This window comes from Pelophylax lessonae (genome assembly GCF_965119305.1).
Source record: "Pelophylax lessonae genome assembly, chromosome: 6".
In the NCBI taxonomy this organism is placed as follows: Eukaryota; Metazoa; Chordata; class Amphibia; order Anura; family Ranidae; genus Pelophylax; species Pelophylax lessonae.
In genome coordinates this window covers 166,572,319-166,598,160 of record NC_138773.1, presented here as the reverse complement: position 1 = coordinate 166,598,160, position 25,842 = coordinate 166,572,319, and the positions used below count along the sequence as shown (strand labels likewise).

Sequence of the window (25,842 nt, the reverse complement as noted above, 5' to 3'; positions counted from 1 at the left end):
ATATAAAGAATGAAACATACAAAAGAAAGAACACTTAAATAGTAAATGATTATGCAATTGATTCTCAAATGAACAGACTTCTGTTATCAGTCTAAAATACAGAATGCTGCTTTTTGTATTGTGTAGGCTGTGGTCAGTGTATGGAGTGATAAAGAGATATGTCATTGTATCAGCCACGATGGATTACTGACATCATTCTTTGTACTACAGATAAGAGGATGGGTGTAACTACAGAGCAAGCCAATGGAAAATGCTTAGGTGATCTTTTTCAAACCTATTTAACTTTAAAATAACTGGGAAGCTTAGTGGACAAAGGGACTGTTATATATTTGTGCTAACCTGAGCCAACCATGATTTTCACTGCTGCTGAGAAGGCCTCTATCACCTCTGTCTGGTCTAAGGTGGCTGGTCATGAGAGTGCCATTGGAGCGGAGGCTTTGGAGAGGTAATATAATATATAAGATATAATATTATTTTTATTACACCCAGCATTTTGTCACATATCCTTAATATCCTGTTGCTGGGCAACTTATCATGTGGCTTATTGTAGGATTTCTATTAAGAGGCCATAGAATTTGACCTAACAAAATTTTTTACATTTGGTATTGTGTATTCTGCATAGTTCTGCTAGTGCCAACAGAATAAAAACAACGCCACTCAAAATGTTTTGTTTTATTTTTAAATGTCTAATAATCAAGATAATTATGTGGGGCATGAAAAATTGCAAAAACAGTATATTGTAGATAGTGTACTGAATTGCACATGTACCTTTATTGAGCTCATTCCTATTTTTTAGCCAACTCAACCAGACACATAGGACCTAGTTACAGAGTTAATTATGTTTATTTAGCAAAGTGGATGTTAACCTCAAAGGTGTATTTGTACTTTATAAGGTTAAGGATAGTAAATAAGCTGAACATGTGCTTACCTTAAATGTGTGAGGAAACACAAGATTTTTGTTAACACACGATTGATTCATTGAACATAGCTTTGCCATATTTACTAAATTTAAGGTGGCCTTAGATGGATTGACGATTGGCCCATCCAGCAGGAGCTAGTTACATTTCGATCAGTGTGTTTGGCTGTTCCTGTTCATGACATTTTGGAACTGCTGATCGGTATTATCTGACAGCGGCCCGTCTTGTGGATGGAGGAGTCTTTTTTTTTTTTTTTTCATTTAGCTTGCTAAGTGAAAAAAATAAATAAATAAATAAAGATCATCTATGGTCAGCCTTAGTTTTAATTGGCAAAGTTAACATTGAATGTCCTAAGTGACCAGTCTCTATTGCTTTAGTAATGTTCAATTTGTTTACCGAATAAGGAGAAAACAGTGTTCACTGCAGTCATAAATTCACGTGCTAAGAGAAATCCAGTTTCTTTTTTTATCCCTTACAATTGATTGAGTATTCAAAGTGAATTTGCTAACCTCCATCATCTGATCATGTGCAAGCAAAAATGCTGTTCTTCATTTTTTTTTTTTTTTCCTTTTACATAATTGGCCATTCTTTGCAAAGTAAAATCATCAAATTCATTAAGCTCTGGGGCAAATTCCCTTACAAAGTAAACAGCCTATTTGCATTTACTGAATCAACCCCAATGCATACATTTTGAAGCATATCTGTCACAAAGCAAGAAACAAAGATATTCATATGGAATTCTTTAACATAGCTGTCAAGTCCTCGATCTGGGCATATTCACACACAAACACTACTTTCATTTTCTTTTCTTTTTACAAAACAATAGTGCCAAAATAATGCTTTGTTTGTGCCCTAAAACTTAAATTTGTACTGTTTATTATATAATTTACAGTATTCCCAGAAAGCCCATAGCTGAAATGAAAAACTTGCACTGATCCATTAGGAGTTTAGCAGCAGCTACACATCATACATCTGGAATGATTGTAGCCTCAATCAAGACAACATAAAGTGAGAGGGTGACAACAATTGAGAGACAATTGTATCCGCACAACTGGAAGAACCTGAAAAAGGACCTTTGTGCAAAGATCACCAGAAATAAATTTAGTGAAAGCAGCAAATAAAAAAAATTGAAAAAACTTTTGAAATAATATTAATGTATTAAACATTACCTGTCCGGCCTTTATTCAAACGACGGCTGGGCGAGACCTTTGTCGTTGCAGGTGGATGCCGTTTGATATCCTCCCGAAATGCGCCTCGCGTGTGCCCCTCAGACTGCGCTACAGGTTGATCTGTCACCGGCTTTGTCCACCAGACACAGCCGATGACAGATCACTGTACCAGGCAGCCGCCGGTACCGTGTAATCACTGTGACCAATCACAGCAGATCACATGACAATTGCAGACAATGGATGGTTTCCTTTCATGACATTCATTGTGTACAATTGTGTTGCTAGCTGTGAATGGTCAAAGTGATCACATGGTACAGACAGGGCCAATAACAGCCCATCTGTACCATGTGATTAGCTGTGGCCAATCACAGCTAATCACAATACACACTGAATGAATCAATTTCATTCAAAGAAAATTATTACTTATAACAGTGAAATTCACTGGTATTAGCAATCATAATGTTTAAAAATAGAAATTCTGGTCACTTTCCCAGAATAATACAATATTACTATGGTAACACTGTATTGCTGTGGTCACGGTGTGTTAAAACAAATCATAAAAATAAAAAGTGTAATAAAGAAGAAACAAATGGAAAAGATAAATAAAAAATATATACTGTATATAAAACGCTCAAAATAATTGAAGGAACACTTTTTAATCATAGTATAGCATCAAGGGTCAATTAAACTCCTGGGTTATTGATCTGGTCAGTTAAGTGGGAGAAGGGGTTGTTAACCAGTTCTGGACCGGAAGGATTTGCCCCCTTAATGACCAGGCCATTTTTTGCGATTCAGCACTGCGTTACTTTAATGGAAAATTGCACGGTCATGCAACACTGTACTGAAATAAAATTCATGTCCTTTTTTTCCCACAAATAGAGCTTTCTATTGGTGGTATTTTATCACCTCTCTGATATTTTAATTTTTGCGCTATAAACAAAAAAAGAGCTACAATTCTGAAAAACAATATTTTTCACATTCTGCTATACAACATCCCCCCCCCCCCCCCCCAAAAAAATCTAAATTTTTCATCCTTTTAGGCCAATTTGTATTCTGCTACATATTTTTGGTAAAAAAAAATTGCAATAAGAGTATTTTGATTGGTTTGTGCAAAAGTTATCACGTCTACAAACTAAGGGAAAGATTTATGTCATTTTTTTATTTATTTTTTGTACTAGTAATGGTGGCGATCTGTGATATTTAGCGGGACTGCGACATTGTGGTGGACAGATTGGACCCCTGACTGACATTTTTGACACTTTTTTGGGGGGGAACAGTGACATTACCACAGTAATCAGTGCTAGAATTATGCAGTGTTACTGTAATAATGACACTGGCAGGAAAGGGGTCAACCTAGGGGTGATTAAAGGATTAAGTGTGAGCCTAGGGGAGTGATTTCTAACTGTATGGGGGATGGGCTTGTGAAATAACCACAGAGACCTGTGATCCTATATAGAAGGATCACAGGCGCTCTGTGATCATTTCAGAGAGAAGAACGGTCAGCTGTGTTTACAACAGCTGACCGTCCTCTCTCAGCGGGGACCGCGGACACCGGTCCCATGCATCGGCATCCCCGCTGCCTACTGGGGGCAGGAGCCCCACAGCACCATGCACGTGACCGATGTAGGGCTGCGTCGTTTCGGAACTGCGGCAGGCGGTTGGCAAGTGGTTAATCAGCTGATTTGGTGCAACAGGTGCACTAGATGGGCAACAATGAGATGACCTCTAAAACAGGAATGGTTTTACAGGTGGGGCTACTGATATTTTTTTCCCTACTCATGATTTCTGACTGTTTTTCACTAGGTTTGCATTTGGCTAGGGTCAGTGTCACTACTGGTAGCATGAGGCGATACCTGGATCCTATAGAGGTTTCACAGGCAGTCCAACTCCTCCAGGATTGCACATCAATACGTGCAATTGCCAGAAGGTTTGCTGAGTCTCAAGAGCATGGAGGAGATTCCAGGAGACAGGCAGTTACTCTAGGAGAGCTGGGCAGGGCCGTAGAAGGTCCTTAACCCATCAGCAAACCAGTATCGGCTCCTTTGTGCAAGGAGGAACAGGATGAGCACTGCCAGAACCCTACAAAATGACATCCAGCAGGCCACTGGTGTAAATGTCTCTAACCAAACAATAAGAAACAGACTTCATGAGGGTGGCCTGAGTGTCTGACGTCCTCTAGTGTGCCCTGTGCTCACTGCTGGGCACCATTGAGCTTGAATGGTATTTTCTATTTAACACCAGAATTGGCAGGTCTGCCACTGGTGCCCTGTACTTTTCACAGATGAGAGCAGGTTCACCCTGAGTACATTTGACAGACATGAAAGGGTCTGGAGAAGCCATGTAGAACATTATGCTGCTTGTAACATTGTTCAGCATGACCAGTTTGCTGGTGGGTCAGTGTCAGTGATGGTCTGGGGAGGAACATCAATGGAGGGACGCACAGACCTTTACAGGCTAAACATGGGCACCCTGACTGCCATTACGTATCAGGATGAAAACCTTGGACCCATTGTCAGACCTACGCTGGTGCAGTGGGTCCTGGGTTGCTCCTGGTGCACAACAATGCCCAGCCTCTTGTGTGGAGAGTATGCAGCCAGTTCCTGGAGGATGAAGGATATGATACCATTGTATAGCCCCCACGCTCTCCTGACCTAAATCTAACAGAACACCTCTGGGACATTATGTTTTGGTCCACCTGATCCCGCCAGGTTGTACCTCAGTCTATCCAGGAGCACAGTGATGCCCTGGTCCAGGTCTGAGAGGTAATACCCCAGGACACCATGCGTCATCTCATTAGAATCATGCCCTGAGGTTGTCAGGCATTCATTCAAGCAAGTGGGGGCCATACAAACTACTGAATACCATTTTGAGCTACTGCAATGAAATTTCAGCAAAATGAACTAGCCTGCTGTATAATTTTTTCACTTTGATTTTCGGGGTGCCTTTGAATTCAGCCCTCTGTAGGTTGTTAATTTTCATTTACATCAAACAATGTGGCATCTTTCCTAACACGTTACCCAGGTCATATCAGTATAGATATCCAGCATGAGATTTTTCCCCATTGAGCTCTGATGTGTTTTCAAAGTGTTCCTTTAATTTCTTTGAGCAGTGTATATATTTTACATTCTGTCACCAGTCAGTGTCCCTGATTACCAACACCACACCAGTTTTATGATGAACCTGTACTGCACTGGTGACAGTATATTTTGTGAATTTTTTTTATTAATTTCCAAAAAATTGTGACAAAAAAAATGCAACTTCAAAAAATGCGCCATGCCTCCTACTAAATACCTTAGGGTGTCTGTTTGGGCGATCTTTGTACTGTCATGGCATTTTCAGGCTTCAAGAAATGAGATAGACCATCGGTACATAAGGATTGATACATTTTCAGATATATAGACCATAGTTTGTGGACTCTATAACTTCCTACAGACTAAATAATAAATACTAATTTGGGTTATTTCCACCAAAGAATACAGTTTGGGCTAAATTTATGAAGAAAGATTACTTATTTGCAAAATTTTATAACTGAAACAAAGAAAAACACATTTTGAAAAATTGTCTATCTTTTTAGCAAAAAAAAACAAAAAAACCGAGTGGTGAATAAATACCACCCGAAGAAAGCTATATTTGTGTGAAAAAAAAAAAAAAATATGGGTACAGTGTTGCATTACTGTGCAATTCTTGTTCAAAGTGCAATCCCGCTGAAAGCTGAAAATTGGCCTAGGCAGAAAGGGGGTGAATGTACCCTGCATTAAAGTGGTTAAAGCTTACATGATTTTAGTGATTGAGTTTATAGCTAAATGACACCAAATAACAGTAGGTTAACATTAGTTTTCCAACATTTTAGCACATTGCCTTTCAGACTGCTAATGATGAGTAATAAACATTTCGTTCTTTCCAATCCAGATTGTTTCTGAGCTTCCCTCAGACGAAAACCTACTTCAGCCATTTTGACGTGAGCCATAGCTCTAAGGATCTTGAAAACCATGGTGGAAAGGTTTTAAAAGCTATTGGAAGTTCTGCTCAGCATCTGAATGATCTTGATTTTGCTCTGTCTTCCCTCAGCGAGCTTCATGCCCGCAAACTCAGGGTTGACCCTGGTAACTTTAGAGTAAGTTCAACTTTCATATACCTTTGAAGCCCTTTCAGCAAAGAAAAATAGGGAAATGCCAGTCAAATTTGTGTAAATATTTTAAAGGATTACTCAAGTCCAATCTAGTGAGAAGATCAGTGCAGCTGAATTTAACTTTTCATACCCAATGCCTCTATTATAAGGACAAAAGAAAGCCAATATACAATGGATGTGGGCTCTACCTGTCACCGTACTTACTAAATTGTCAATTATGACTATTGCATGAAACATACCACTTATACAGTACCTCTCTAAATACAGGTGCATCTCAAAAAATTTGAATGTCATGAAAAAGTTAATTTATTTAAGTGATTTAATTAAAAAAGTGAAGCTCATATTTTTTTTTTTTTTTATAGATGTGTTACACACAGAGTGATATATTTCAAGCATTTATTTCTTTTCATTTTGCTGATTATGGCTTACAGCTAGTGAAAACCCAAAATTCAGTATCTCAGAAAATTAGAATATTGCATAGGACTATGGTTGAGAGAACCCGGACTGTATTGTTCGTGTTCGTACCGGACTTTTGGGTATTCGGTACCCGGACCCGAACCCAGACATTTCACTGTTTGTTCTGGTACTGTCCGTTGTTCGGTAACGTTATTTTAATGTTTTGGCGCGGTTTTAATGGCGCGCTTTCAACAGGTGCAAGGCAGCCAATCAGCAAGCGTTTAACTAGTGTGCCCTAGAAGCCATCACAGCCATGTCTACTAATTGCATGGCTGTGATAGGCCAGTGCAGCATGTTACCCAGACTCTATATAAGCTGGAGTCACACAGCGCTGCACGTCACTCTGCTAATACTACTGTAGGGAGAGGTTCCTGACTGCTGCTGCTGAGGGAGAGATGGGACTTTACTATAGGGCGAGGCTGGAGAGATTTCTTGTAGGAAAAGCATAGGAGGAACAATCTGCTTTATCATACAGCGATCTCCATTGATTTGATTTTGTGGGGTGCAGTGAATGATGTTTTTGCCCGGTGGGAGAGATAGGAGTTTACTGTAGGGCCAGGCTGGAGAGATTGCTTATAGGGAAAGCATAGATAGGAACAATCTGTTTTAATCAGACAGCGATCTACATTGATTTGATTGTGTGGGGGTGCAGTGAAGGATCTTTATACCCTGACCTGAGCCAAGTGAGGAGGAGAAGGGAGAAACAAAAAAATGTTATCAGCCTGTTAGGCGTGCGGTGCTGCACATTTCATGCAACCTCAGTGCATATGTGTGTGCTTAATCTGCATTTTAAAAAGAAAAAACATTTTTTCCTTCATATTTAACTTTAAAGACTGTATGTCAGACAGACATTGCTTTTCTAACCTGCTCTTCAAAAAGCACCAATGTGAGGGGAAAATAATTATTTTACAGTATTTAGGGTAAAAAAAATATTTTTCAGTTTTTCATTCTGTTTTTTTTTTTTTTATTTAATAGCGGAATAGAACAACAGTATCCAACCTGTTAGGCGTGCGGTGCTGCACATTTCATGCAACCTTAGTGCATATGTGTGTGCTTAATCTGCATTTAAAAAAAAAAACATTTTTTCCTTCATATTTAACTTTAAAGACTATATGTCAGACAGACATTGCTTTTCTAACCTGCTCTTCAAAAAGCACCAATGTGAGGGGAAAATAATTATTTTACAGTATTTAGGGTAAAAAAATTATTTTTCAGTTTTTCATTCATACATTACAGTGAGATACACCCATTGCATACTGTTGTATTGCGCCTTGCAATAAAAAAAACTAGGAGACAAAAAAAATCGATTGCGGCCCTGTCTGCATATGTTACAGTGAGATACACCTATTGCATACTGTTGTATTGCGCCGTGCAATAAAAAAAACATTTAGGGGCAAAAAAAGTTGATTGCGGCCCTGTCCGAGTATGTTACAGTGAGATACACCCATTGCATACTGTTGTATTGCGCCATGCAATATAAAAAAAAATTAGGGCCAAAAAAATTTGATTGCGGCCCTGTCTGCGTATGTTACAGTGAGATACACCCATTGCATACTGTTGAATTGCGCCTTGAAATAAAAAAAAATATTTAGGGAACAAAAGAGTTTATTGCTGCCCTGTCCGCGTATGTTACAGTGAGATATACCCATTGCATACTGTTGAATTGCGCCTTGCAATAAAAAAAAATATTTAGGGGACAAAAGAGTTTATTGCTGCCCTGTCCGCATATGTTACAGTGAGATACACCCATTGCATACTGCTGTATTGCGCCTTGCAAGAAAAAAAAAACATTTAGGGGACAAAAAAAGTTGATTGCTGCCCTGTCTGCATATGTTACAGTGAGATACACCCATTGCATACTGTTGAATTGCACCTTGCAATAAAAAAAACTATTTAGGGGACAAAAAAAGTTGATTGCGGCCCTGTCTGCGTATGTTACAGTGAGATACACCCATTGCATACTGTTGAATTGCGCCTTGAAATAAAAAAAATATTTAGGGAACAAAAGAGTTTATTGCTGCCCTGTCCGCGTATGTTACAGTGAGATATACCCATTGCATACTGTTGAATTGCGCCTTGCAATAAAAAAAAATATTTAGGGGACAAAAGAGTTTATTGCTGCCCTGTCCGCATATGTTACAGTGAGATACACCCATTGCATACTGCTGTATTGCGCCTTGCAAGAAAAAAAAACATTTAGGGGACAAAAAAAGTTGATTGCGGCCCTGTCTGCATATGTTACAGTGAGATACACCCATTGCATACTGTTGAATTGCGCCTTGCAATAAAAAAAAACTATTTAGGGGACAAAAGAGTTTATTGCTGCCCTGTCCACGTATGTTACAGTGAGATACACCCATTGCATACTGTTGAATTGCGCCTTGCAAAAAAAAAAAAAACTATTCAGGGGACAAAAGAGTTTATTGCTGCCCTGTCTGCGTATGTTACAGTGAGATACACCCATTGCATACTGTTGAATTGCGCCTTGCAATAAAAAAACTATTTAGGGGACAAAAGAGTTTATTGCTGCCCTGTCCGCGTATGTTACAGTGAGATACACCCATTGCATACTGTTGTATTGCGCCTTGCAATAAAAAAACGATTTAGGGACAAAAAAGTTGATTGCGGCCCTGTCTGCATATGTTACAGTGAGATACCCCCATTGCATACTGTTGTATTGCGCCCTGCAATAAAAAAAATATTTAGGAGACAAAAAAAGTTGATTGCGGCCCTGTCTGCATATGTTACAGGGAGATACCCCCATTGCATACTGTTGTATTGCGCCTTGCAATAAAAAAAATATTTAGGGGACAAAAAAAGTTGATTGCAGCCCTGTCTGCATATGTTACAGTGATATACACCCATTGCATACTGTTGAATTGCGCCTTGCAATAAAAAAACTATTTAGGGGACAAAAAAAAGTTGATTGCGGCCCTGTCTGCATATGTTACAGTGAGATACACCCATTGCATACTGTTGAATTGCGCCTTGCAATAAAAAAAACATTTAGGGGACAAAAAAAGTTGATTGCGGCCCTGTCCACGTATGTTACAGTGAGATACACCCATTGCATACTGTTGTATTGCGCCTTGCAATAAAAAAAAAAACATTTAGGGGGCAAAAGAGTTTATTGCTGCCCTGTCCGCGTATGTTACAGTGAGATACACCCATTGCATACTGTTGAATTGCACCTTGCAATAAAAAAAACTATTTAGGGGACAAAAAAAGTTGATTGCGGCCCGGTCTGCATATGTTACAGTGAGATACACCCATTGCATACTGTTGTATTGCGCCTTGCAATAAAAAAAACTATTTAGGGGACAAAAAAAGTTGATTGCGGCCCTGTCTGCATATGTTACAGTGAGATACACCCATTGCTTACTGTTGTATTGCGCATTGCAATAAAAAAAACAATTTAGGGGACAGAAAGATATAAAATTGCGGCTTAGTCTGTATCTGTACGTGTGAGATTCACTCGTTGGATACTATTGTTGTAGTCCGCTATTCAATAAACACCCATTTTGGGAAAAAATATTACACTGCGGCTTAGTCTGCATATTTTACTGTGAGATACACTTGTTGGATACTGTTGTTCTAGTCTGCTATTCAATAAACACCCATTTAGGGAAAAAATATTAAATTGCGGTCTAGTCTGAATCTGTATGTGTGAGATACACCCGTTGTATACTGTTGTATTGCGCCTTGCAAAAAAAAAAAACTATTTAGGGGACAGAAAGATATTAAATTGCGGCTTAGTCTGTATCTGTACGTGTGAGATACACTCGTTGGATACTGTTGTTCTAGTCCGCTATTCAATAAACGACCATTTAGGGAAAAAATATTACATTGCGGCTTAGTCTGCTTTACTGTGAGATACACTCGTTGGATACTGTTGTTCTAGTCCGCTATTCAATAAACACCCATTTAGGGAAAAAATATTAAATTGCGGCCTAGTCTGTATCCGTACGTGTGACATACACCTGTTGTATACTGTTGTATTGCGCCTTGCAATAAAAACCCATTTCGGGGAAGATCCAAAATTTGATAAATATGAGGAGAAGGTCAAATAAGGGATGTGGCCTGGTGTTTCTGGTGGAGCTCCTGTTGCAAGGAGAGGACGTGGTTGATCTGTGCCAGCTACACGCACAGGTGAAACACCTTCCTCAGCTGCGAGTAGGCGACAGAACCTGCTGCAGTATTTGGCAGGGCCTAATATGCCTCTACAAATGTTGAGGACAGAACAAGTACAGGAGATAGTAGATTGGGTTGCTGACGGAGCCTCCAGTTCCTTCACATTGTCTCCCACCCAGTCTTCTGCTGAAAGGTCAGAGTTGGCACCTGCAGCCGATGTCCATCAAACTGTCATTGCACCCCCTTGCAAATCAGCCAAGCAGTCTGAGCCCCAATTCATGCAGCAATCTGTTCTTCTTTTTGATGACTCTGTTAGCATGGTTTCCCAGGGCCATCCACCTAGCCCTGCCCCAGAAGTGGAAGAGATTGAGTGCACCGATGCCCAACCACTTATGTTTCCAGATGAGTACATGGGAGGACCATTGCAGCACGTCTCGGATGATGACGAAACACAGGTGTCAACTGCTGTGGAATTCCGAATTGTGGAGACCGACAAGGGTTGCAGGGGTGAAGACTGGGTGGAAGACTATTTGGAGGACGATGAGGTCCTCGACCCCACATGGAATCAACATAATGCAGGTGACCTGAGTAGTTTGGAGGAAGAGACGGTGGTCGCACAGAGCCACCAGCACAGCAGAAGAGGGAACAGGGTGCAAAAGCGGAACGGCCATGCAATAGACACTACACCTGCTACTGCCCAACGCAGCAAGGGACCGAGCACACCAAAGCCAGCTCACAGGAGTTTCCTAGCGTGGCAGTTCTTCAGACAAAGTGATGATGACAGGACATGAGTGGTTTGCACGCTGTGTAATCAGAGCCTGAAGCGAGGCATAAACCTTCTCAACCTGAACACAACCTGCATGACCAGGCATCTAAGTGCAAAGCACGAGCTGCAGTGGAGTGCACACCTCAAAAACCAATAAAGGTCTCTGGCTCCTCCTGCTTCCTCTTTTGCTGCTGCAGTCTCAGCGTCTTCATCCACCTCTGTAGTGACAGTGGCACCTGCCACCCAGCAAACAGAGGATCCACCAGCAACACCACCACCTGGGTCACCAACAACCATCTCCACAATGTCCCGTGGAAGCGTTCAGATATCTATCTCCCAAACACTGGAGCAGAAGAGGAAGTACCCCCCTACCCACCCGCGATCCCTGGCCCTTAATACCAGCATTTCAAAATTCCTGGCCTTTGAAATGCTGTCATTCCGGCTGGTGGAGACACAGAGTTTTAAGAGCCTTATGGCGGTGGCTGTCCCACAGTACGTCGTGCGCATGTCCTTCCCCCACCAAAGATTGAAGGGCGCTTCAGTTTGCCTCCTGTTCCTAACTCCTCCTACTCTGCTTCCTCATCCTCTACCGCCTCCTCTTCCGGTCAGCGTAACACCTTCACCACCAACTTCAGCACAGCCAGGAGTAAACGACAGCAGGCAGTTTTAAAACTTGTCTGTTTGCGTGAAAAAACACACACCGCACAGGAGTTGTGGAGGAGCATTGAACGTCAGACCGAAGAGTGGTTGCTGCCAGTGAGCCTCAAGTGTGCGATAACAGGCGAAATCTAGTAGCAGCTCTGGGCCTAGCCGGCTTGACACACATCCCTTGCTTTGCGCATGTGCTGAATTTGGTGGTGCAGAGGTTCCTTAGAAATTACCCCGATATGTCAGAGCTGCTGCACAAAGTGAGGGCCGCCTGTGCGCACTTTCGGTGTTCTCACCCTGCTGCTGCTCGCCTGTCAGCGCTGCAGCGTAACTTCGGCCTTCCCGCTCACCGCCTCATATGTGACGTACCCACAAGGTGGAACTCCGCGGAACAGCACCACTTCACCACCAATAACTGGGCCACCATGCGAGACCAGTGTGCCTTGTTGCGCTGTTTCGAGTACTCCACCAACATGGCCAGTGCCGATGACGCCGTTCTCAGCTTAACTATCCCACTTCTATGCCTTCTTGAAAAAACACTTTGGGCGATGATGGAAGAGGATGTGGCACAGGATGAGGAGGAGGATGAAGAGGTAACATTTCCAAGGCTTTCAGGGCAGTCATTCGCAAGGGGCTCAGAGGGTGGGTTCCTGCACACACAAACGCCAGGGACACAATTGTCCAGCCGGGGCACAGTTCTGGAGGATGACGAGGATGAGGAGGAGGAGATGGAGGAGGATATGGAACCATGTTGACAGCAGGGTGGCACCCAGGCCAGCTCATGGCCATCACTGGTGCGTGGCTGGGGGGATACGGAGGACACAGAGGATACACCTCCCACAGAGGACAGCTTTTCGTTGCCTCTGGGCAGCCTGGCACACATGAGCTATTACATGCTGCAGTGTCTCTACAACGACCGCCGAGTTTCCCACATAGTAACGTGTGCTGATTACTGGGTGGCCACCCTGCTGGATCCCCGTTACAAGGACAACGTACCGTCCTTAATTCCTTCACTGGAGCTTGATCGGAAGATGCGCGAGTACAAGTGCACGCTGGTAGACGCGCTGCTGGTGGCTTTCCCACCTGACAGCGGGGGCACAGTGGAAGCACAAGGCCAAGGCAGGGGAGGAGGAGGAAGAGGTCGTCAACACTGCCAGGGCACCGCCAGCACCTCAGAAGGCAGGGTTAGCATGGCTGAAATGTGGAAATGCTTTGTCAGCACGCCACAACAAGCAGCAGCACCAGCAGCTCATCTGGAACGTCTTAGCAGGAGGCAGCATTTCACCAACATGGTGGAGCAGTATTTGTGCACACGCCTACATGTAGTGAATGACGGATCTGCCGCCTTCAACTTCTGGGTCTCCAAGTTGGGCACATGGCCTGAGCTTTCCCTTCACGCCTTGGAGGTGCTGGCCTGCCCTGCAGCCAGTGTATTATCTGAACGGGTATTTAGCACGGCTGGGGGCGTTATCACAGACAAGTGCAGCCACCTGTCCAGAGCCAATGTGGACAAGCTCACGTTCATTAAAATGAACCAGACATGGATCCCACAGGACTTGTCCGTACCTTGTGCAGAGTAGACATGTATACCGGCCTTACCCAGCCATTGCTAGATTTGATCTTTCTTACTCTTTTGGGGTGTACCCGAATTTAAATTTTTTTTTATTAAAAACCAAAACCAGCGTTGGCTACCTCGTCCTCCTCCTTCACTGCCGCCGCTGCTTCCATCTACACCGCCATATCCACCGTCATATCCTCTGCCACCTCAACCTCCTACTTCATATGGGCCTCGTCCTCCTCCTACATCATTCAAGATGATTATTTTATATTTTTCAGTTTTTTATGTTCTTTTAAGTTATTTCCCTATCCACATTTGTTTGCAGAGCACTTGCCATGCTCTTAAAATGATTTTGCTGCCATTTGCAGCCCTCTAGCCCTTTCCATGTTTGTTTTAGAGGCATTTTAGTGCTCAAAAGTTCGGGTCTCCATTGACTTCAATGGGGTTCGGTATCGGGACAAAGTTCGTGTTAAGTCCGGGTCACGAACCCGGACTTTTTTTTTTAAGTTCGGTCGAACCCGCCGAACCCGAACATACAGGTGTTTTCTCAACTCTACATAGGACCAATAAAAAAAAGGATTTTTTATAGAAAAAAAGGATTTTTTATGGAAAAAAGGATTTTAATACAGAAATGTATTACTGAAAATGTTCAAGTATAGTATGCACTCAATACTTGGTCAGGGCTTCTTTTGCATGAATTACTGCATCAATAAGGCTTGGTATGGAGGTGACCAGCCTGTGGCACTGCTGAGGTGTTATGGAAACCCAGGTTGCTTTGATAGTGGGCTTCAACTTATCTGCATTGTTGGGTCTGGTGTCTCTCATCTCCCTCTTGACAATACCGCACAGATTCTCTATGGGGTTTAGGTGAGGCGAGTTTGCTGGCCAATCAAGCACAGCGATACCATGATCATTAAATCAGTTATTGGTCCTTATGGCAGTGTGGGCAGGTCCCAAGTCCTGCTGGAAAATCAAATCAGCATCCCCATAAAGCTGGTCAGCAGAGGGTAGCATGAAGTGCTTTAGAATTTCCTGGTAGAGGGCTGCTCTGAATTTGCGACTTTAAGGATAAGTCCAGGCAAAACCTAACTAACACTAAACCTGCTCAATGCCACATTCTAACCTATCTACTCTATCTAACCCTGTAAAACAAAAATCACTGTACTTACCTTTTCTGCACCCTATGCGGTCCAGTCTCCAGCAAAAGAAGCTGTGTGCAGTAGAGGACCGAAAATGGCTGTGAAATGAATGGGAAGTAACGTCACACATAGACTTTCTATGGTGCTTCCATTGTCAAGTGCCTCTCCTGCACCTGCCTCAACGTTGAAGCCACCGCTGACAGCTCAGTGTGGGATCGGACTGGATCGACTGCAGAATAGGTAAGTACAGTGATTTTCGCTTTACAGGGTTAAATAGATCAGGTTTAGAATGTGGCACAGAGCAGGTTTAGTTTTAGTTAGGTTTTGCCTGGACCTGTCCTTTAATAAAATACAGTGGACCAACTCCAGCTCCCTAAAGCATCACTGACTGTGGAAACTTCACACTTGAAGTCATGCAACTTGGATTCTGTGCCTCTCCACTCTTCCTCCAGACTCTGGGACCTTAATTTCCAAATAAAATGCAACTTTTTTCACAGTCCGTGATGATTTGGCGAACCATGTCATCTGCTTGTGTTGGGTTGGTCCACTGTGTTTTATCAAGGCCAAAGTCAGCACAGCCCTCTACCAGGAAATTCAAGTGCACTTCATGCTTCTCTCTGCTGTCCAGCTTTATGTAGATGCTGATTTCATTTTCCAGCAGGACTTGGCACCTGCCCACACTGCCAAAAGTACCAATATATGGTTTATTGATCACGGTATCACTGTGCTTGATTTGCCAGCAAACTCGCCTCACCTAAACCCCATAGAGAATCTGTGCAGTATTGTCAAGAGCAGAGTTTCGGCCTGTGTGTATGTTGGACTGTCCGACAGAAGCCAGTCGAATGTGCATGCTGGAAAACCAGATGTTAGAACACAATATCTCAGCAGGGGAGATCGCTGTACTAATGTTGGATCATTAGTACAGTGTCTTTGACCAGAGCTGAACCGCTGGGTTGCACAAAAAAAACTGCAGTGTGTACCAGGCTTAGCTTACATCATATCTACACATCATATCATTTATATCTACACATACTAGGGCCAGTTTACCTACAAGCATGTTTTTGGAGTGTGGGAGGAAATTGGAAAACCCAGGGGAAACCCACGTAGGCACAGGTAGTGCCACGGTTGGAATTAGAACCAACAACCCTTGTGCTGCTAGGCAGAGGTGCTAACCACTTAGTTGCTGATATGTCTTCATTTATCTCACTTTGCAAAAATTGAAGCACCAGGAGACTTACAAGCTTAAACCTTTTCTAAAGCTGCTTTAGACAGAATGTGAAGGAATTAGAACTCCTGTTTTTTACTGCTTTGTGCCTCTGTTGTGTGGATTTACACTCTCTATATACTCTGAAGACCATTGTCAAAAGGGCAGAAAGTAGCAGAAAATCCAAAACTTTACAGTTACCACTAGAGGTGAGGTAAAAACTATAATTTGGGAAACATGTTACAATAACTAAGAGAGCATTTCCCCCCATAATGGAGAAAATTCCTCTCCTTTCCTGTTGTGTGTCCATGACAGGAGGTGAAGAGAAAAATCCCAAATCAAACAAAGGTAGCAGAAAAAATTCTGAGGGGTTTTAACTAGAGCTGATCGAACACCTGGATGTCCGGGTTCGGCGGGTCCGGCCAAACTTGAAAAAAAAGTCTGGGTTCGTGACCCAGACTTAACCCAAACTTTACCCCGATCCCAAACCCCATTGAAGTCAATGGTGACCCGAACTTTTGAGCACTAAAATGGCTCTAAAACAAACATGGAAAGGGCTAGAGGGCTGCAAATGGCAGCAAAATCATCTTAAGAGCATAGCAAGTGCTCTGCAAACAAATGTAGATAGGGAAATAACTTAAAATAACATAAAAAACATAAAAATAAAAAATAATAATCTTGAATGATGTAGGAGGAGGACGAGGCCCATATGGAGTAGGAGGTTGAGGTGGCGGTGGATATGGCGGTGTAGGTGGAAGCGGCGGCGGCGGTGGAGGAGGAGGACGAAGTAGCCAACACTGGATTTGGTTTTTAATTAAATTTTTTTTTAAATTAGGGGACACCCCAAAAGAGTAAGAAAGATCAAATACAACAATGACTGGGTAAGGCCGTTATACATGTCTATTCTGCACAAGGTACGGATAAGTCCTGTGGGATCCATGCCTGGTTCATTTTAATGAACGCGAGCTTGTCCACATGGCCTCTGGACAGGTGGCTGCGCTTGTCTGTTATAACGCTCAATACCCGTTCAGATAATACACTGGCTGCAGGGCAGGCCAGCATCTCCAATGCGTAAAGGGCAAGCTCAGGCCATGTGCCCAACGTGGAGACCCAGAAGTTGAAGGGGGCAGACCCGTCATTCAGTACGTCTAGGCGTGTGCACACATACTGCTCCACCATGTTAGTGAAATGCTGCCTCCTGCTAAGACGTCCATATCAGCTGGTGGTGCTGCTGCTTGTTGTGGCTTGCTGACAAAGCTTTTCCACATTTCGGCCATGCTAACCCTGCCTTCTGTGGTGCTGGCGGTGCCCTGGCAGCGTTGACGACCTCTTCCTCCTCCTCCCCTGCCTTGGCCTTGTGCTTCCACTGTGCCCCCGCTGTCAGGTGGGAATGCCACCAGCAGCGCATCTACCAGCGTGCGCTTGTACTCGCACATCTTCCGATCACGCTCCAGTGAGGGAATTAAGGACGGTACATTGTCCTTGTAATGGGGATCCAGCAGGGTGGCCACCGAGTAATCAGCGCAAGTTATCGCTCATGTGTGCCAGGCTGCTGTAACGCTCCTGCGTTTCATGTATGGTGTGGATTTTCAGCTGCAGAAATATTCCACTTCAGTAGTCATGTAAGAGAGATGCTGAGATACCATTCCCAACCTCAATGACTCATCATGTGTGGAAGGTCTTAATTCAGCTAGTAAATACACACACTCAACAAGCTGGTTCCTAGAGTGACTTTATGTATGTAGTAGCGCAGTGATGAAGATTTAAGAGACAGGTTGAGTGGAAGTGGTAGGTGACAGACACTTGAAGGTAAGACAGTAGCAGATGGATGCAGGTAGGTTTAGCAATCATGTATGGTAGCAGATGACAGAGTAGCAGGTGGACATACAAGAGAGATCAACCCAGTGCAGGAATAAGTAGCAGTAGTCTTAAGAGCTAGCAATCTAGATATGCAGATGTGATAAATAGTCTTTACTATGCAGAGCTAGATAGTGTAAGCTTAGTATAAGTTTATAGAGGGTTCCCCTGCGGGGTACTTAGCACTAATAGCAATACAGCCGAAGGTTGGTTCAGGAGATCAGCGCAGCGAGGTTCCGTCAGCGAGGTATGCTTGCAAGCACGAAAGCTTCAAGCCAAGTTAGCATCCAGGTAAGGGTGTTTGAACGAACACATGTGAGTGAGAACTGGCGATTTAAATAGCCATCTAGTCCGGCGCTGAGTGATGACAGCTTCAGTCTTAAAGGTGTATGCGCACCTTTCCAAAAGAGAATGGTGGGGCGCATACACTTGTGAAAAGAGTAATTTAGGGTACCAAAGGTACCGGAACATTACAGCTGCCCAGAGGCAACAAAAAGCTGTCCTCTGTGGGAGGTGTATCCTCTGTGTCCTTCGTATCCCCCCAGCCACGCACCAGTGATGGCCATGATCTGGCCTGGGTGCCACCCTGCTGTGAACATGGTTCCATATCCTCCTCCATCTCCTCCTCCTCGTCATCCGCTAGAACTGTGCCCCTGCTGGACAATTGTGTCCCTGGCGTTTGTGGGTGCAGGAACCCACGCTCGGAGCCGAATGACTGCCCTGAAAGCCTTGGAAATGATACCTCTTCATCCTGCTCCTCCTCCTCATCCTGTGTCACATCCTCTTCCATCATCGCCCGAAGTGTTTTTTCAAGAAGGCATAGAAGTGGGATAGTTAAGCTGAGAACGGCGTCATCGGCACTGGCCATGTTGGTGGAGTACTTGAAACAGCGCAACAAGGCACACAGGTCTCGCATGGTAGGGGACTCAATCGTTAGAAGGACAGACAGTGCAATCTGTCACAAAGGCCGTGAGCGCTGAACAGTCTGTTGTTTGCCGGGCGCTGACAGATTACTGGGTGGGGCTGGGGATGACCCATCTGCCATGGTACACGTGGGTACCAATGACCTAGGCAGAGGAAGATGGAGAGTCCTAAACGATTTCAGGGACTTAGGCGCTAAGTTGAGGAGTAGGACCTCCAAGGTAGTATTTTCAAAAATACTACCTGTACCTCGAGCCACACCAGAGAGGCAGCGGGAGATTAGGGAAGTTAATAAGTGGCTGAGGAGCTGGTGTAGTAAGGAGGGTTTCGGGTTCCTGGAGAACTGGGCCGACTTCTCAGTCGGCCACCGGCTCTTTGGTAGGGACGGATTGCACCTAAATGGGGAAGGTGCAGCCGAACTGGGTGAGAGGATGGCCATAAAGTTAGAGGGGCTTTTAAACTAGGTGATAGGGGGAGGGTACAGATGTAGAATTAGCCAGTGGGGAGCAAGATTCAGAGGGCACAAATGGGGACATTAGCGGTAGGTCGTTCAGAGCTCCTAAATCCAAGATGGGTATGGGGAAAAAAATGAGGGATGATATTAATAATGGAGCTATGGACGAGGCGGAATCCCTATGGGTGGAACTTAAAAGGGAAGGCACTATAGGGAAGGTGGGGGAGGCGGACCTCATTTTACAGATAGGATTGGCAGCAAGGATGGGAAATGTCATGATAATGGGGGACTTTATTTAACCAGATATAGACTGGGCAGAAGCAACCATGCATTCAGCCAAGGCTCGGCAGTTCCTAAATGTTTTGCAGGACAATTTCATGAGTCAGATGGTGAACACACCAACAAGAAACAATGCAGTACTTGACCTACTAATTAACAACAATACAGATCTGCTCACGGATATAGAGATACGGGGCAACTTAGGAAACAGTGACCATAGGTCAATTAGTTTCAGTATTAATCATAGTAATAGGAAACACAAGGGTAATATAAGGACACTGAATTTCAAAAGAGCCAATTTCCCAAAACTGTGCTCTCTGCTAGAAAATATCAAATGGGATAGAACCCTGAGAACAAAAAACACAGAGGAAAAATGGGAGTGCTTCAAGAGCATACTAAACAAAGGGATTGGCCAGGGCATTCCAAAGGGAAATAAATTTAAAAGAGCAAAACTGAACCCTGGGTGGCTAAACTCTACCATAAAAATGCAAATTAAAACTAAAGAAAAGGCCTTTAAAAAATACAAGACTGAGGGGTCATTGGCAGCATTCAAGCATTACAAAGAGTGTAATAAGAAATGTAAAGACGAAATCAAGGCGGCTAAAATAGAACACGAGAAACATATAGCGGAAGAGAGTAAAAAGAACCCCAAGAAATTCTTTAGGTATATAAACAGTAAGAAAGCGAGCCCAGAACATATTGGCCCCATAAAAGACGACAAAGGAAATATGGCCACAGAGGACAGAAAAAAGGCGGAAGTGTTAAATAATTTCTTCTCTTCAGTCTTCACAAAAGAATCGGGGGGGCTACACTAACCCAGCTTGTAATGCTAAACTAAATAATACACCTCAGGAAGTACCGCCATGGCTAACAGAAGATAGACTTAGAACTAAACTAGAGAAACTTAACATAAATAAATCACTGGGACCGGATGGCTTGCATCCGAGGGTTCTTAAAGAGCTCAGCCAGGCGAATGCCAGACCAATATTCTTGATCTTTAAGGGTAGTCTACAGACAGGTATGGAAAAAAGCCAATGTGATACCAATATTTAAAAAAGGGCCGAGATATATCCCGAGTAACCATAAGCCGGTTAGCCTAACATCAGTAGTCTGCAAGATTTTGGAAGGGATGTTAAGGGACCACATACAAGACTTTAGTAATGAACACTGTATTATTAGTAGTAATCTGCATGGATTAATGAAAAATCGTTCTTGCCAAACCAATCTATTAACCTTCTACGATGAAGTGAGCTGCCACCTAGACAAATGAAGGATGGATGTGGTGTATCTGGACTTTGCAAAGGCCTTTGACACCGTTCCCCACAAACGCTTACTGTACAAACTAAGCAAGGTAGGTATGGACCATAGGGTGAGTACCTGGTGAGTAACTGGCTCAAGGGGAGAGTCCAGAGGGTGGTGATTAATGGGGAGTACTCGGATTGGGTGGGTGTGGAAAGTGGGGTCCCCCAAGGTTCTGTCCTGGGGCCAATACTGTTTAATTTATTCATAAATGATCTAGAGGAGGGGGTATCAAGTACAATCTCAGTATTTGCGGATGATACTAAAATAAGCATGCCAATATCTTCTATGCAGGATGTGGAAACCTTACAAGCGGATCTGATCACAATAATGGGGCTGGCAACTACATGGCAGATGAGATTTTATGTTGAAAAATGTAAAGTAATGCACTTGGGCGTCAGAAACACGAAAGCAAGCTACTCACTGGGGGGGAAAGCTCTGGGTGAGTCTAGGATGGAAAAGGACCTGGGGGCAGGCCCGGATTGGCTAATCGGGAGAACCGGGAGAATTCCCGGTGGGCTGGTCACCACGAGGGCCGTTGTCATAGCACACACTGCAGCTGCCAGTGTACAGGAGCATCCTTCACGAGCCGGGCTTGGAATTAAATCACCCTCAGCCAATGAACGGCGGCGCTGTGAGTTGTCAGCCGTGAGCTCAGCCGGTGCAGCTCCAATCACAGCCTGGGGAGGGGAGCTGCAGAGAGGACTGGCCAGGCTGGGACTGCAGGCAAAGTGGAGCCAAGCAGGGGGAGGGGGTTCCCAGGTGTTCCGAGCTCAAGTCACAGACAGTCCAATGCTGCATCAGGAAGGTGGGAGATTCTTTTTTTTTTTTAATGCAAAGCATGTGTTGCCCCTACTCCTCCATTGCACACCTACTGTATGCAGATCAGTCCTCCATACCAGACAAGTTTAAATAGCAATGCTTGTGATATATTCCTGGGACCTCCGAGCACCTAGTCCTCCCAGTTCAGGAGTCGCCGTGCCCGTGATTGATGTGGATCTGAATGCTGGGGATCAGCCATCCAACACCAAACTAATCATTGCTGCCTCTCCCCCTAAGAAAATGTTTTCTCTGCCCAGGGGCTCATCTGACCACAGTGGTCCGAAAATCCTTCACATCAATTCCATTCTGTATTAATAACAAATACATATTTAGAGGAGATGTTTCCCTACCCATAATATTTGCTGGGATCGTTCTATGGCTGTGCTCCAGATGTATAGATCTTCTATTATCATCCTTTTCATGCAGATTTCACATCCCTGTGTAATTATCTGTATACAGTATAGTCAATGGTGCAGATTGTGCTGTATATACTGAGAGCAAACACTGGCAAATTATGCTGTGTGAGACTTTTCTATGGGGGGGGGGGGGTCTGTGTCTCCCCCTGCATCTGCTCCATTATTGGGGCCCTTTAGAAGCTTTCTCTGCCTTCTGTATAAGTAAGCAATGTATGGGGAATGGGATGTCTGCCCTGTCGTGATCTGTAATTCCCAGCGGTTGCAGTAACATCTGCTAGTGAGATAAAAGATTCTATGGGGGAACAGTTGTTACTACAACATTAGCCCCATATTGTGGGCCGGTCTAAGGCATGAAACTCCAGGGCTGAATATGAGGCCCACTCCGGCCCTGCCTGGGGGTACTGGTAGACAACAGGCTTGGCAGTTGCATGCAATGCCAAGCCGCTGCTAGCAAAGCCAACAGAATACTAGCATGTATAAAAAAGGGGATTTACTCCAGAAATAAAGAGATTATTCTCCCACTCTACAAGACTCTGGTCCGGCCACATCTGGAGTATGCTGTCCAGTTCTGGGCACCGGTCATCAGGAAAGATGTGCTGGAACTAGAGAGAGTCCAGAGAAAAACAACAAAAATAATTAGGGGAATGGAGAACATCAGCTATGAGGAAAGACTACAAACACTTAACCTATTCTCTCTGGAGAAGAGACGATTGAAGGGGGATATGATATCAATGTACAAATACTGTACTGGCGACCCTAGCATAAGGAACAAACTTTTCAGAGAAAGGGAATACAATAAGACACGTGGCCACTCACTAAAACTAGAGGAAAAACGGTTTAACCTTAAAATACGTAAGGGGTTCTTCACTGTCAGAGCAGTAAGGATGTGGAATTCTCTTTCACAAGCAGTCGTATCAGCAGGGAACATCAATAGTTTAAAAAAACTATTAGATGGGCACCTTAAAGACCACAACATACAGGGGTATACAATGTACGGTTAACAGCAAACACAAACACATCATAGGTTGAACTGGATGGACTGATGTCTTTTTTCAACCTCACAAACCATGTAACTATATAACTATGTAGGTGTACAGCCCCGAACATGTGGAGTGTACATTTGGAAACACTCATCCACGATCTGCACACCTGTCAAAGTAGAACCTGTAGGTGTGTTTATACAGCTGCTGTATTCTCACAAAGTAAAAGGCGGCTCCAGCTGCACAAACCTTGCATAGTGTATGATTTAGATCACCTGTATGAATGAGTCTTTATTTTTTTTATCATATTTAAATAATTTTTTACAATATTGTTTCACAATACTATTGGGAGGGGGGGGGTTGAAATTTCAGGGGTCTGTACAGACCCCTGATGTCTCACTTTTAAGAAAGAGAAAGGAATTGAGACCATAGATCCACAATCTTTTCTCTGCAACTTCAGCTGCAATGAACAGGAAGCACTCTGTTCAGAGACTCTCTGTTCATTCACAAACTGGAGCATAGTAAACATGTTTTGCTATGCTTCAATTATGAATGAACACAGTTAGTGATTGATACCGATCACTCACTGTGTTCATTCAGAAAAGGAAGGGGTCGTTAAAAATAACATATTTACCAGCCCCCTGCTCTCCATCCTGAAAAGATCCCCTGTGTGCCCACAGCATCTAGTGGGAGGGAGAGGAGGGGAAGCTGGCAGAGTTGCTAGGAAAAGAGGCACACAGGGGGGCCAGGCAACAGGAAGAATTGGATTGTGGGTCTCCCTGCAGCAGTTGAAAGCTGGTGAAGAGAAGAAGAAGCCAGCTTTCATCTGCTGCAGGAGAACCACACAGGGAGGTTGGTTCCAGTATTTGCCCCCCCCCCCTCCCCACTGCAATCATCACCTTCCCTGTCTGGAATCCAATTCCCCCTGCTTGTCAGCTGCCAGGGTCCCTCTACTAAACTGATGGGGCCCGGGCCCTGTACAGGAGGGCTGCTGGTATCCCCATATTGGTAGCCCGGTGTGTAGGAAAGATGTATACACTTACCTGTTTTTGGACCGCTCTGGCATGGTCACGTGACCCAGCTTTCCTGTGCCAGCCAGCTTGACTGCAGGGGAGAGAGCACTAACAATGGATGGGCCATTGAAGCTTATAATTGATATCACTGCCCCAGGCTTTACTAGTTGTTGTTGGAACACTCCTCTCCACTGCAGCTGCCTCTTGCTGACACAGAGGATCAAAAGTCGCTACTGGAGATGGCTGAAAATAGGGAAGTACATACAACAATACATCATTCTTACACAGGTTAGTTACCATAGGTGTTAGGAGGAAGGATGGAACAGTTTTAAGGTTAATTAGATGAAAGCTAGATTTCCACTTAAATTGCATTTCCAATAATTTTACATGACTCTATCTTGATCCTTTGCAGCTTCTGTCCCATGCAATTCAGGTGACTCTGGCTGCCCACTTCCCTAACCAATTCACCGCTGAAGCCCAAGCTGCCTGGGACAAGTTTCTGTCTGCTGTGTCTTCAACCCTGGTGTCTCAATACAGATAGACTTCATCGCTCACTGTGAAAAATTTTGCAGACATTACTAATCAATGTAAAAACCATTAATAAACGTCAAATGTCTGTAGTTATCAGTGTTTTCTTGCTGTCTCTTTAGATGCTTATTTATAGACCCCATTTTCATGCTCACGCTCTGCACAATTAATTTGGGGTGTGGTCAAAATAGATTGCTCTGCAATGCAATGCTCTGCAGTATATGTGTTGCTGTGCCTTGTGGTAACACGCAATAAAATACATACGTTACTGCAAGGCATAGAAGTAAAGTTGGTCTTGGGATAAATTAGGGCCCACAAAATCACTGCATGATTTATTCTTGGAGATTTGAATAATAATAGCACAATGCTCAAAATGTGTATGTATTACATTCAAACTACTACATTCTAACAATCATAGGTGACATAAGTAAAAATAAGCCATTGTAAGAACCTTGAGCCCAGTTATACACAAACAACCTCTACACCCTACAATACCTAACAAGGAAAGAGAGCATGGAGTGTAGGACTTTTAAGGTGTTCAGACAGAAAGTAGCAAATGCATATTTATAAAAATATAAGCATTTATTTCTCAAAATATTTAGAAAACATTAAAGTACAAATACATATTTGGTATAAAAAGAAGAAGAAAGCATACTTCACTGCCTTTTTATTGTCTCTGACTGGGTTCGCCAAAATGGCTTCTTCAGGGAAACTAATTTTTGCAGAATCTTTACTAATGAGCAAAACAAAAAATACAATGAGTACTAAAAAGTGGTAAAAATGCATGTACATAAGTGCAATACATTGCAGTGATTCAAATTATCTGCACTTAATCTATCATGTGAGGTTAGACAAGTTTCTCCATACCTGTAATTGTATGGAGCTCTACAGAACAGATCGATGATGAAGGTAAGTCTATCACAAGGGACCCATGAAGCAACCAATTTGGGCAGCCTACGTATCAGGTCTCCCGCAGAGGGGGCAAAAGGTCTCAATAAGAATGTAATTGACCTGCATTTACAACAGCAACATATCAAAGTGGGGCCGTCAGCTACTTATACCAAATAGATTCACAGGACTAACACAATATAATCTGTCTTATTTTACTTACAAGTACACAAAAATAGGGATCCAGGAGAGTCTGCTCTAAATTCTG

At 43.5% G+C, this 25,842-nt stretch overlaps 1 protein-coding gene across 1 annotated transcript; it reads left to right on the top strand.

Moving 5' to 3' along the window:
• Nucleotides 1-350: 350 nt before the first annotated feature.
• On the top strand, nt 351-24,699 carry LOC309557890 (hemoglobin subunit alpha-5-like; the record flags this gene model as incomplete). The annotated part of the gene is made up of 3 exons (XM_082260712.1): nt 351-445; nt 5,996-6,200; nt 24,571-24,699. The coding sequence occupies 3 exons, from the start codon at nt 351-353 to the stop codon at nt 24,697-24,699; spliced, it is 429 nt and encodes a 142-aa protein (XP_082116838.1).
• Nucleotides 24,700-25,842: the final 1,143 nt, after the last annotated feature.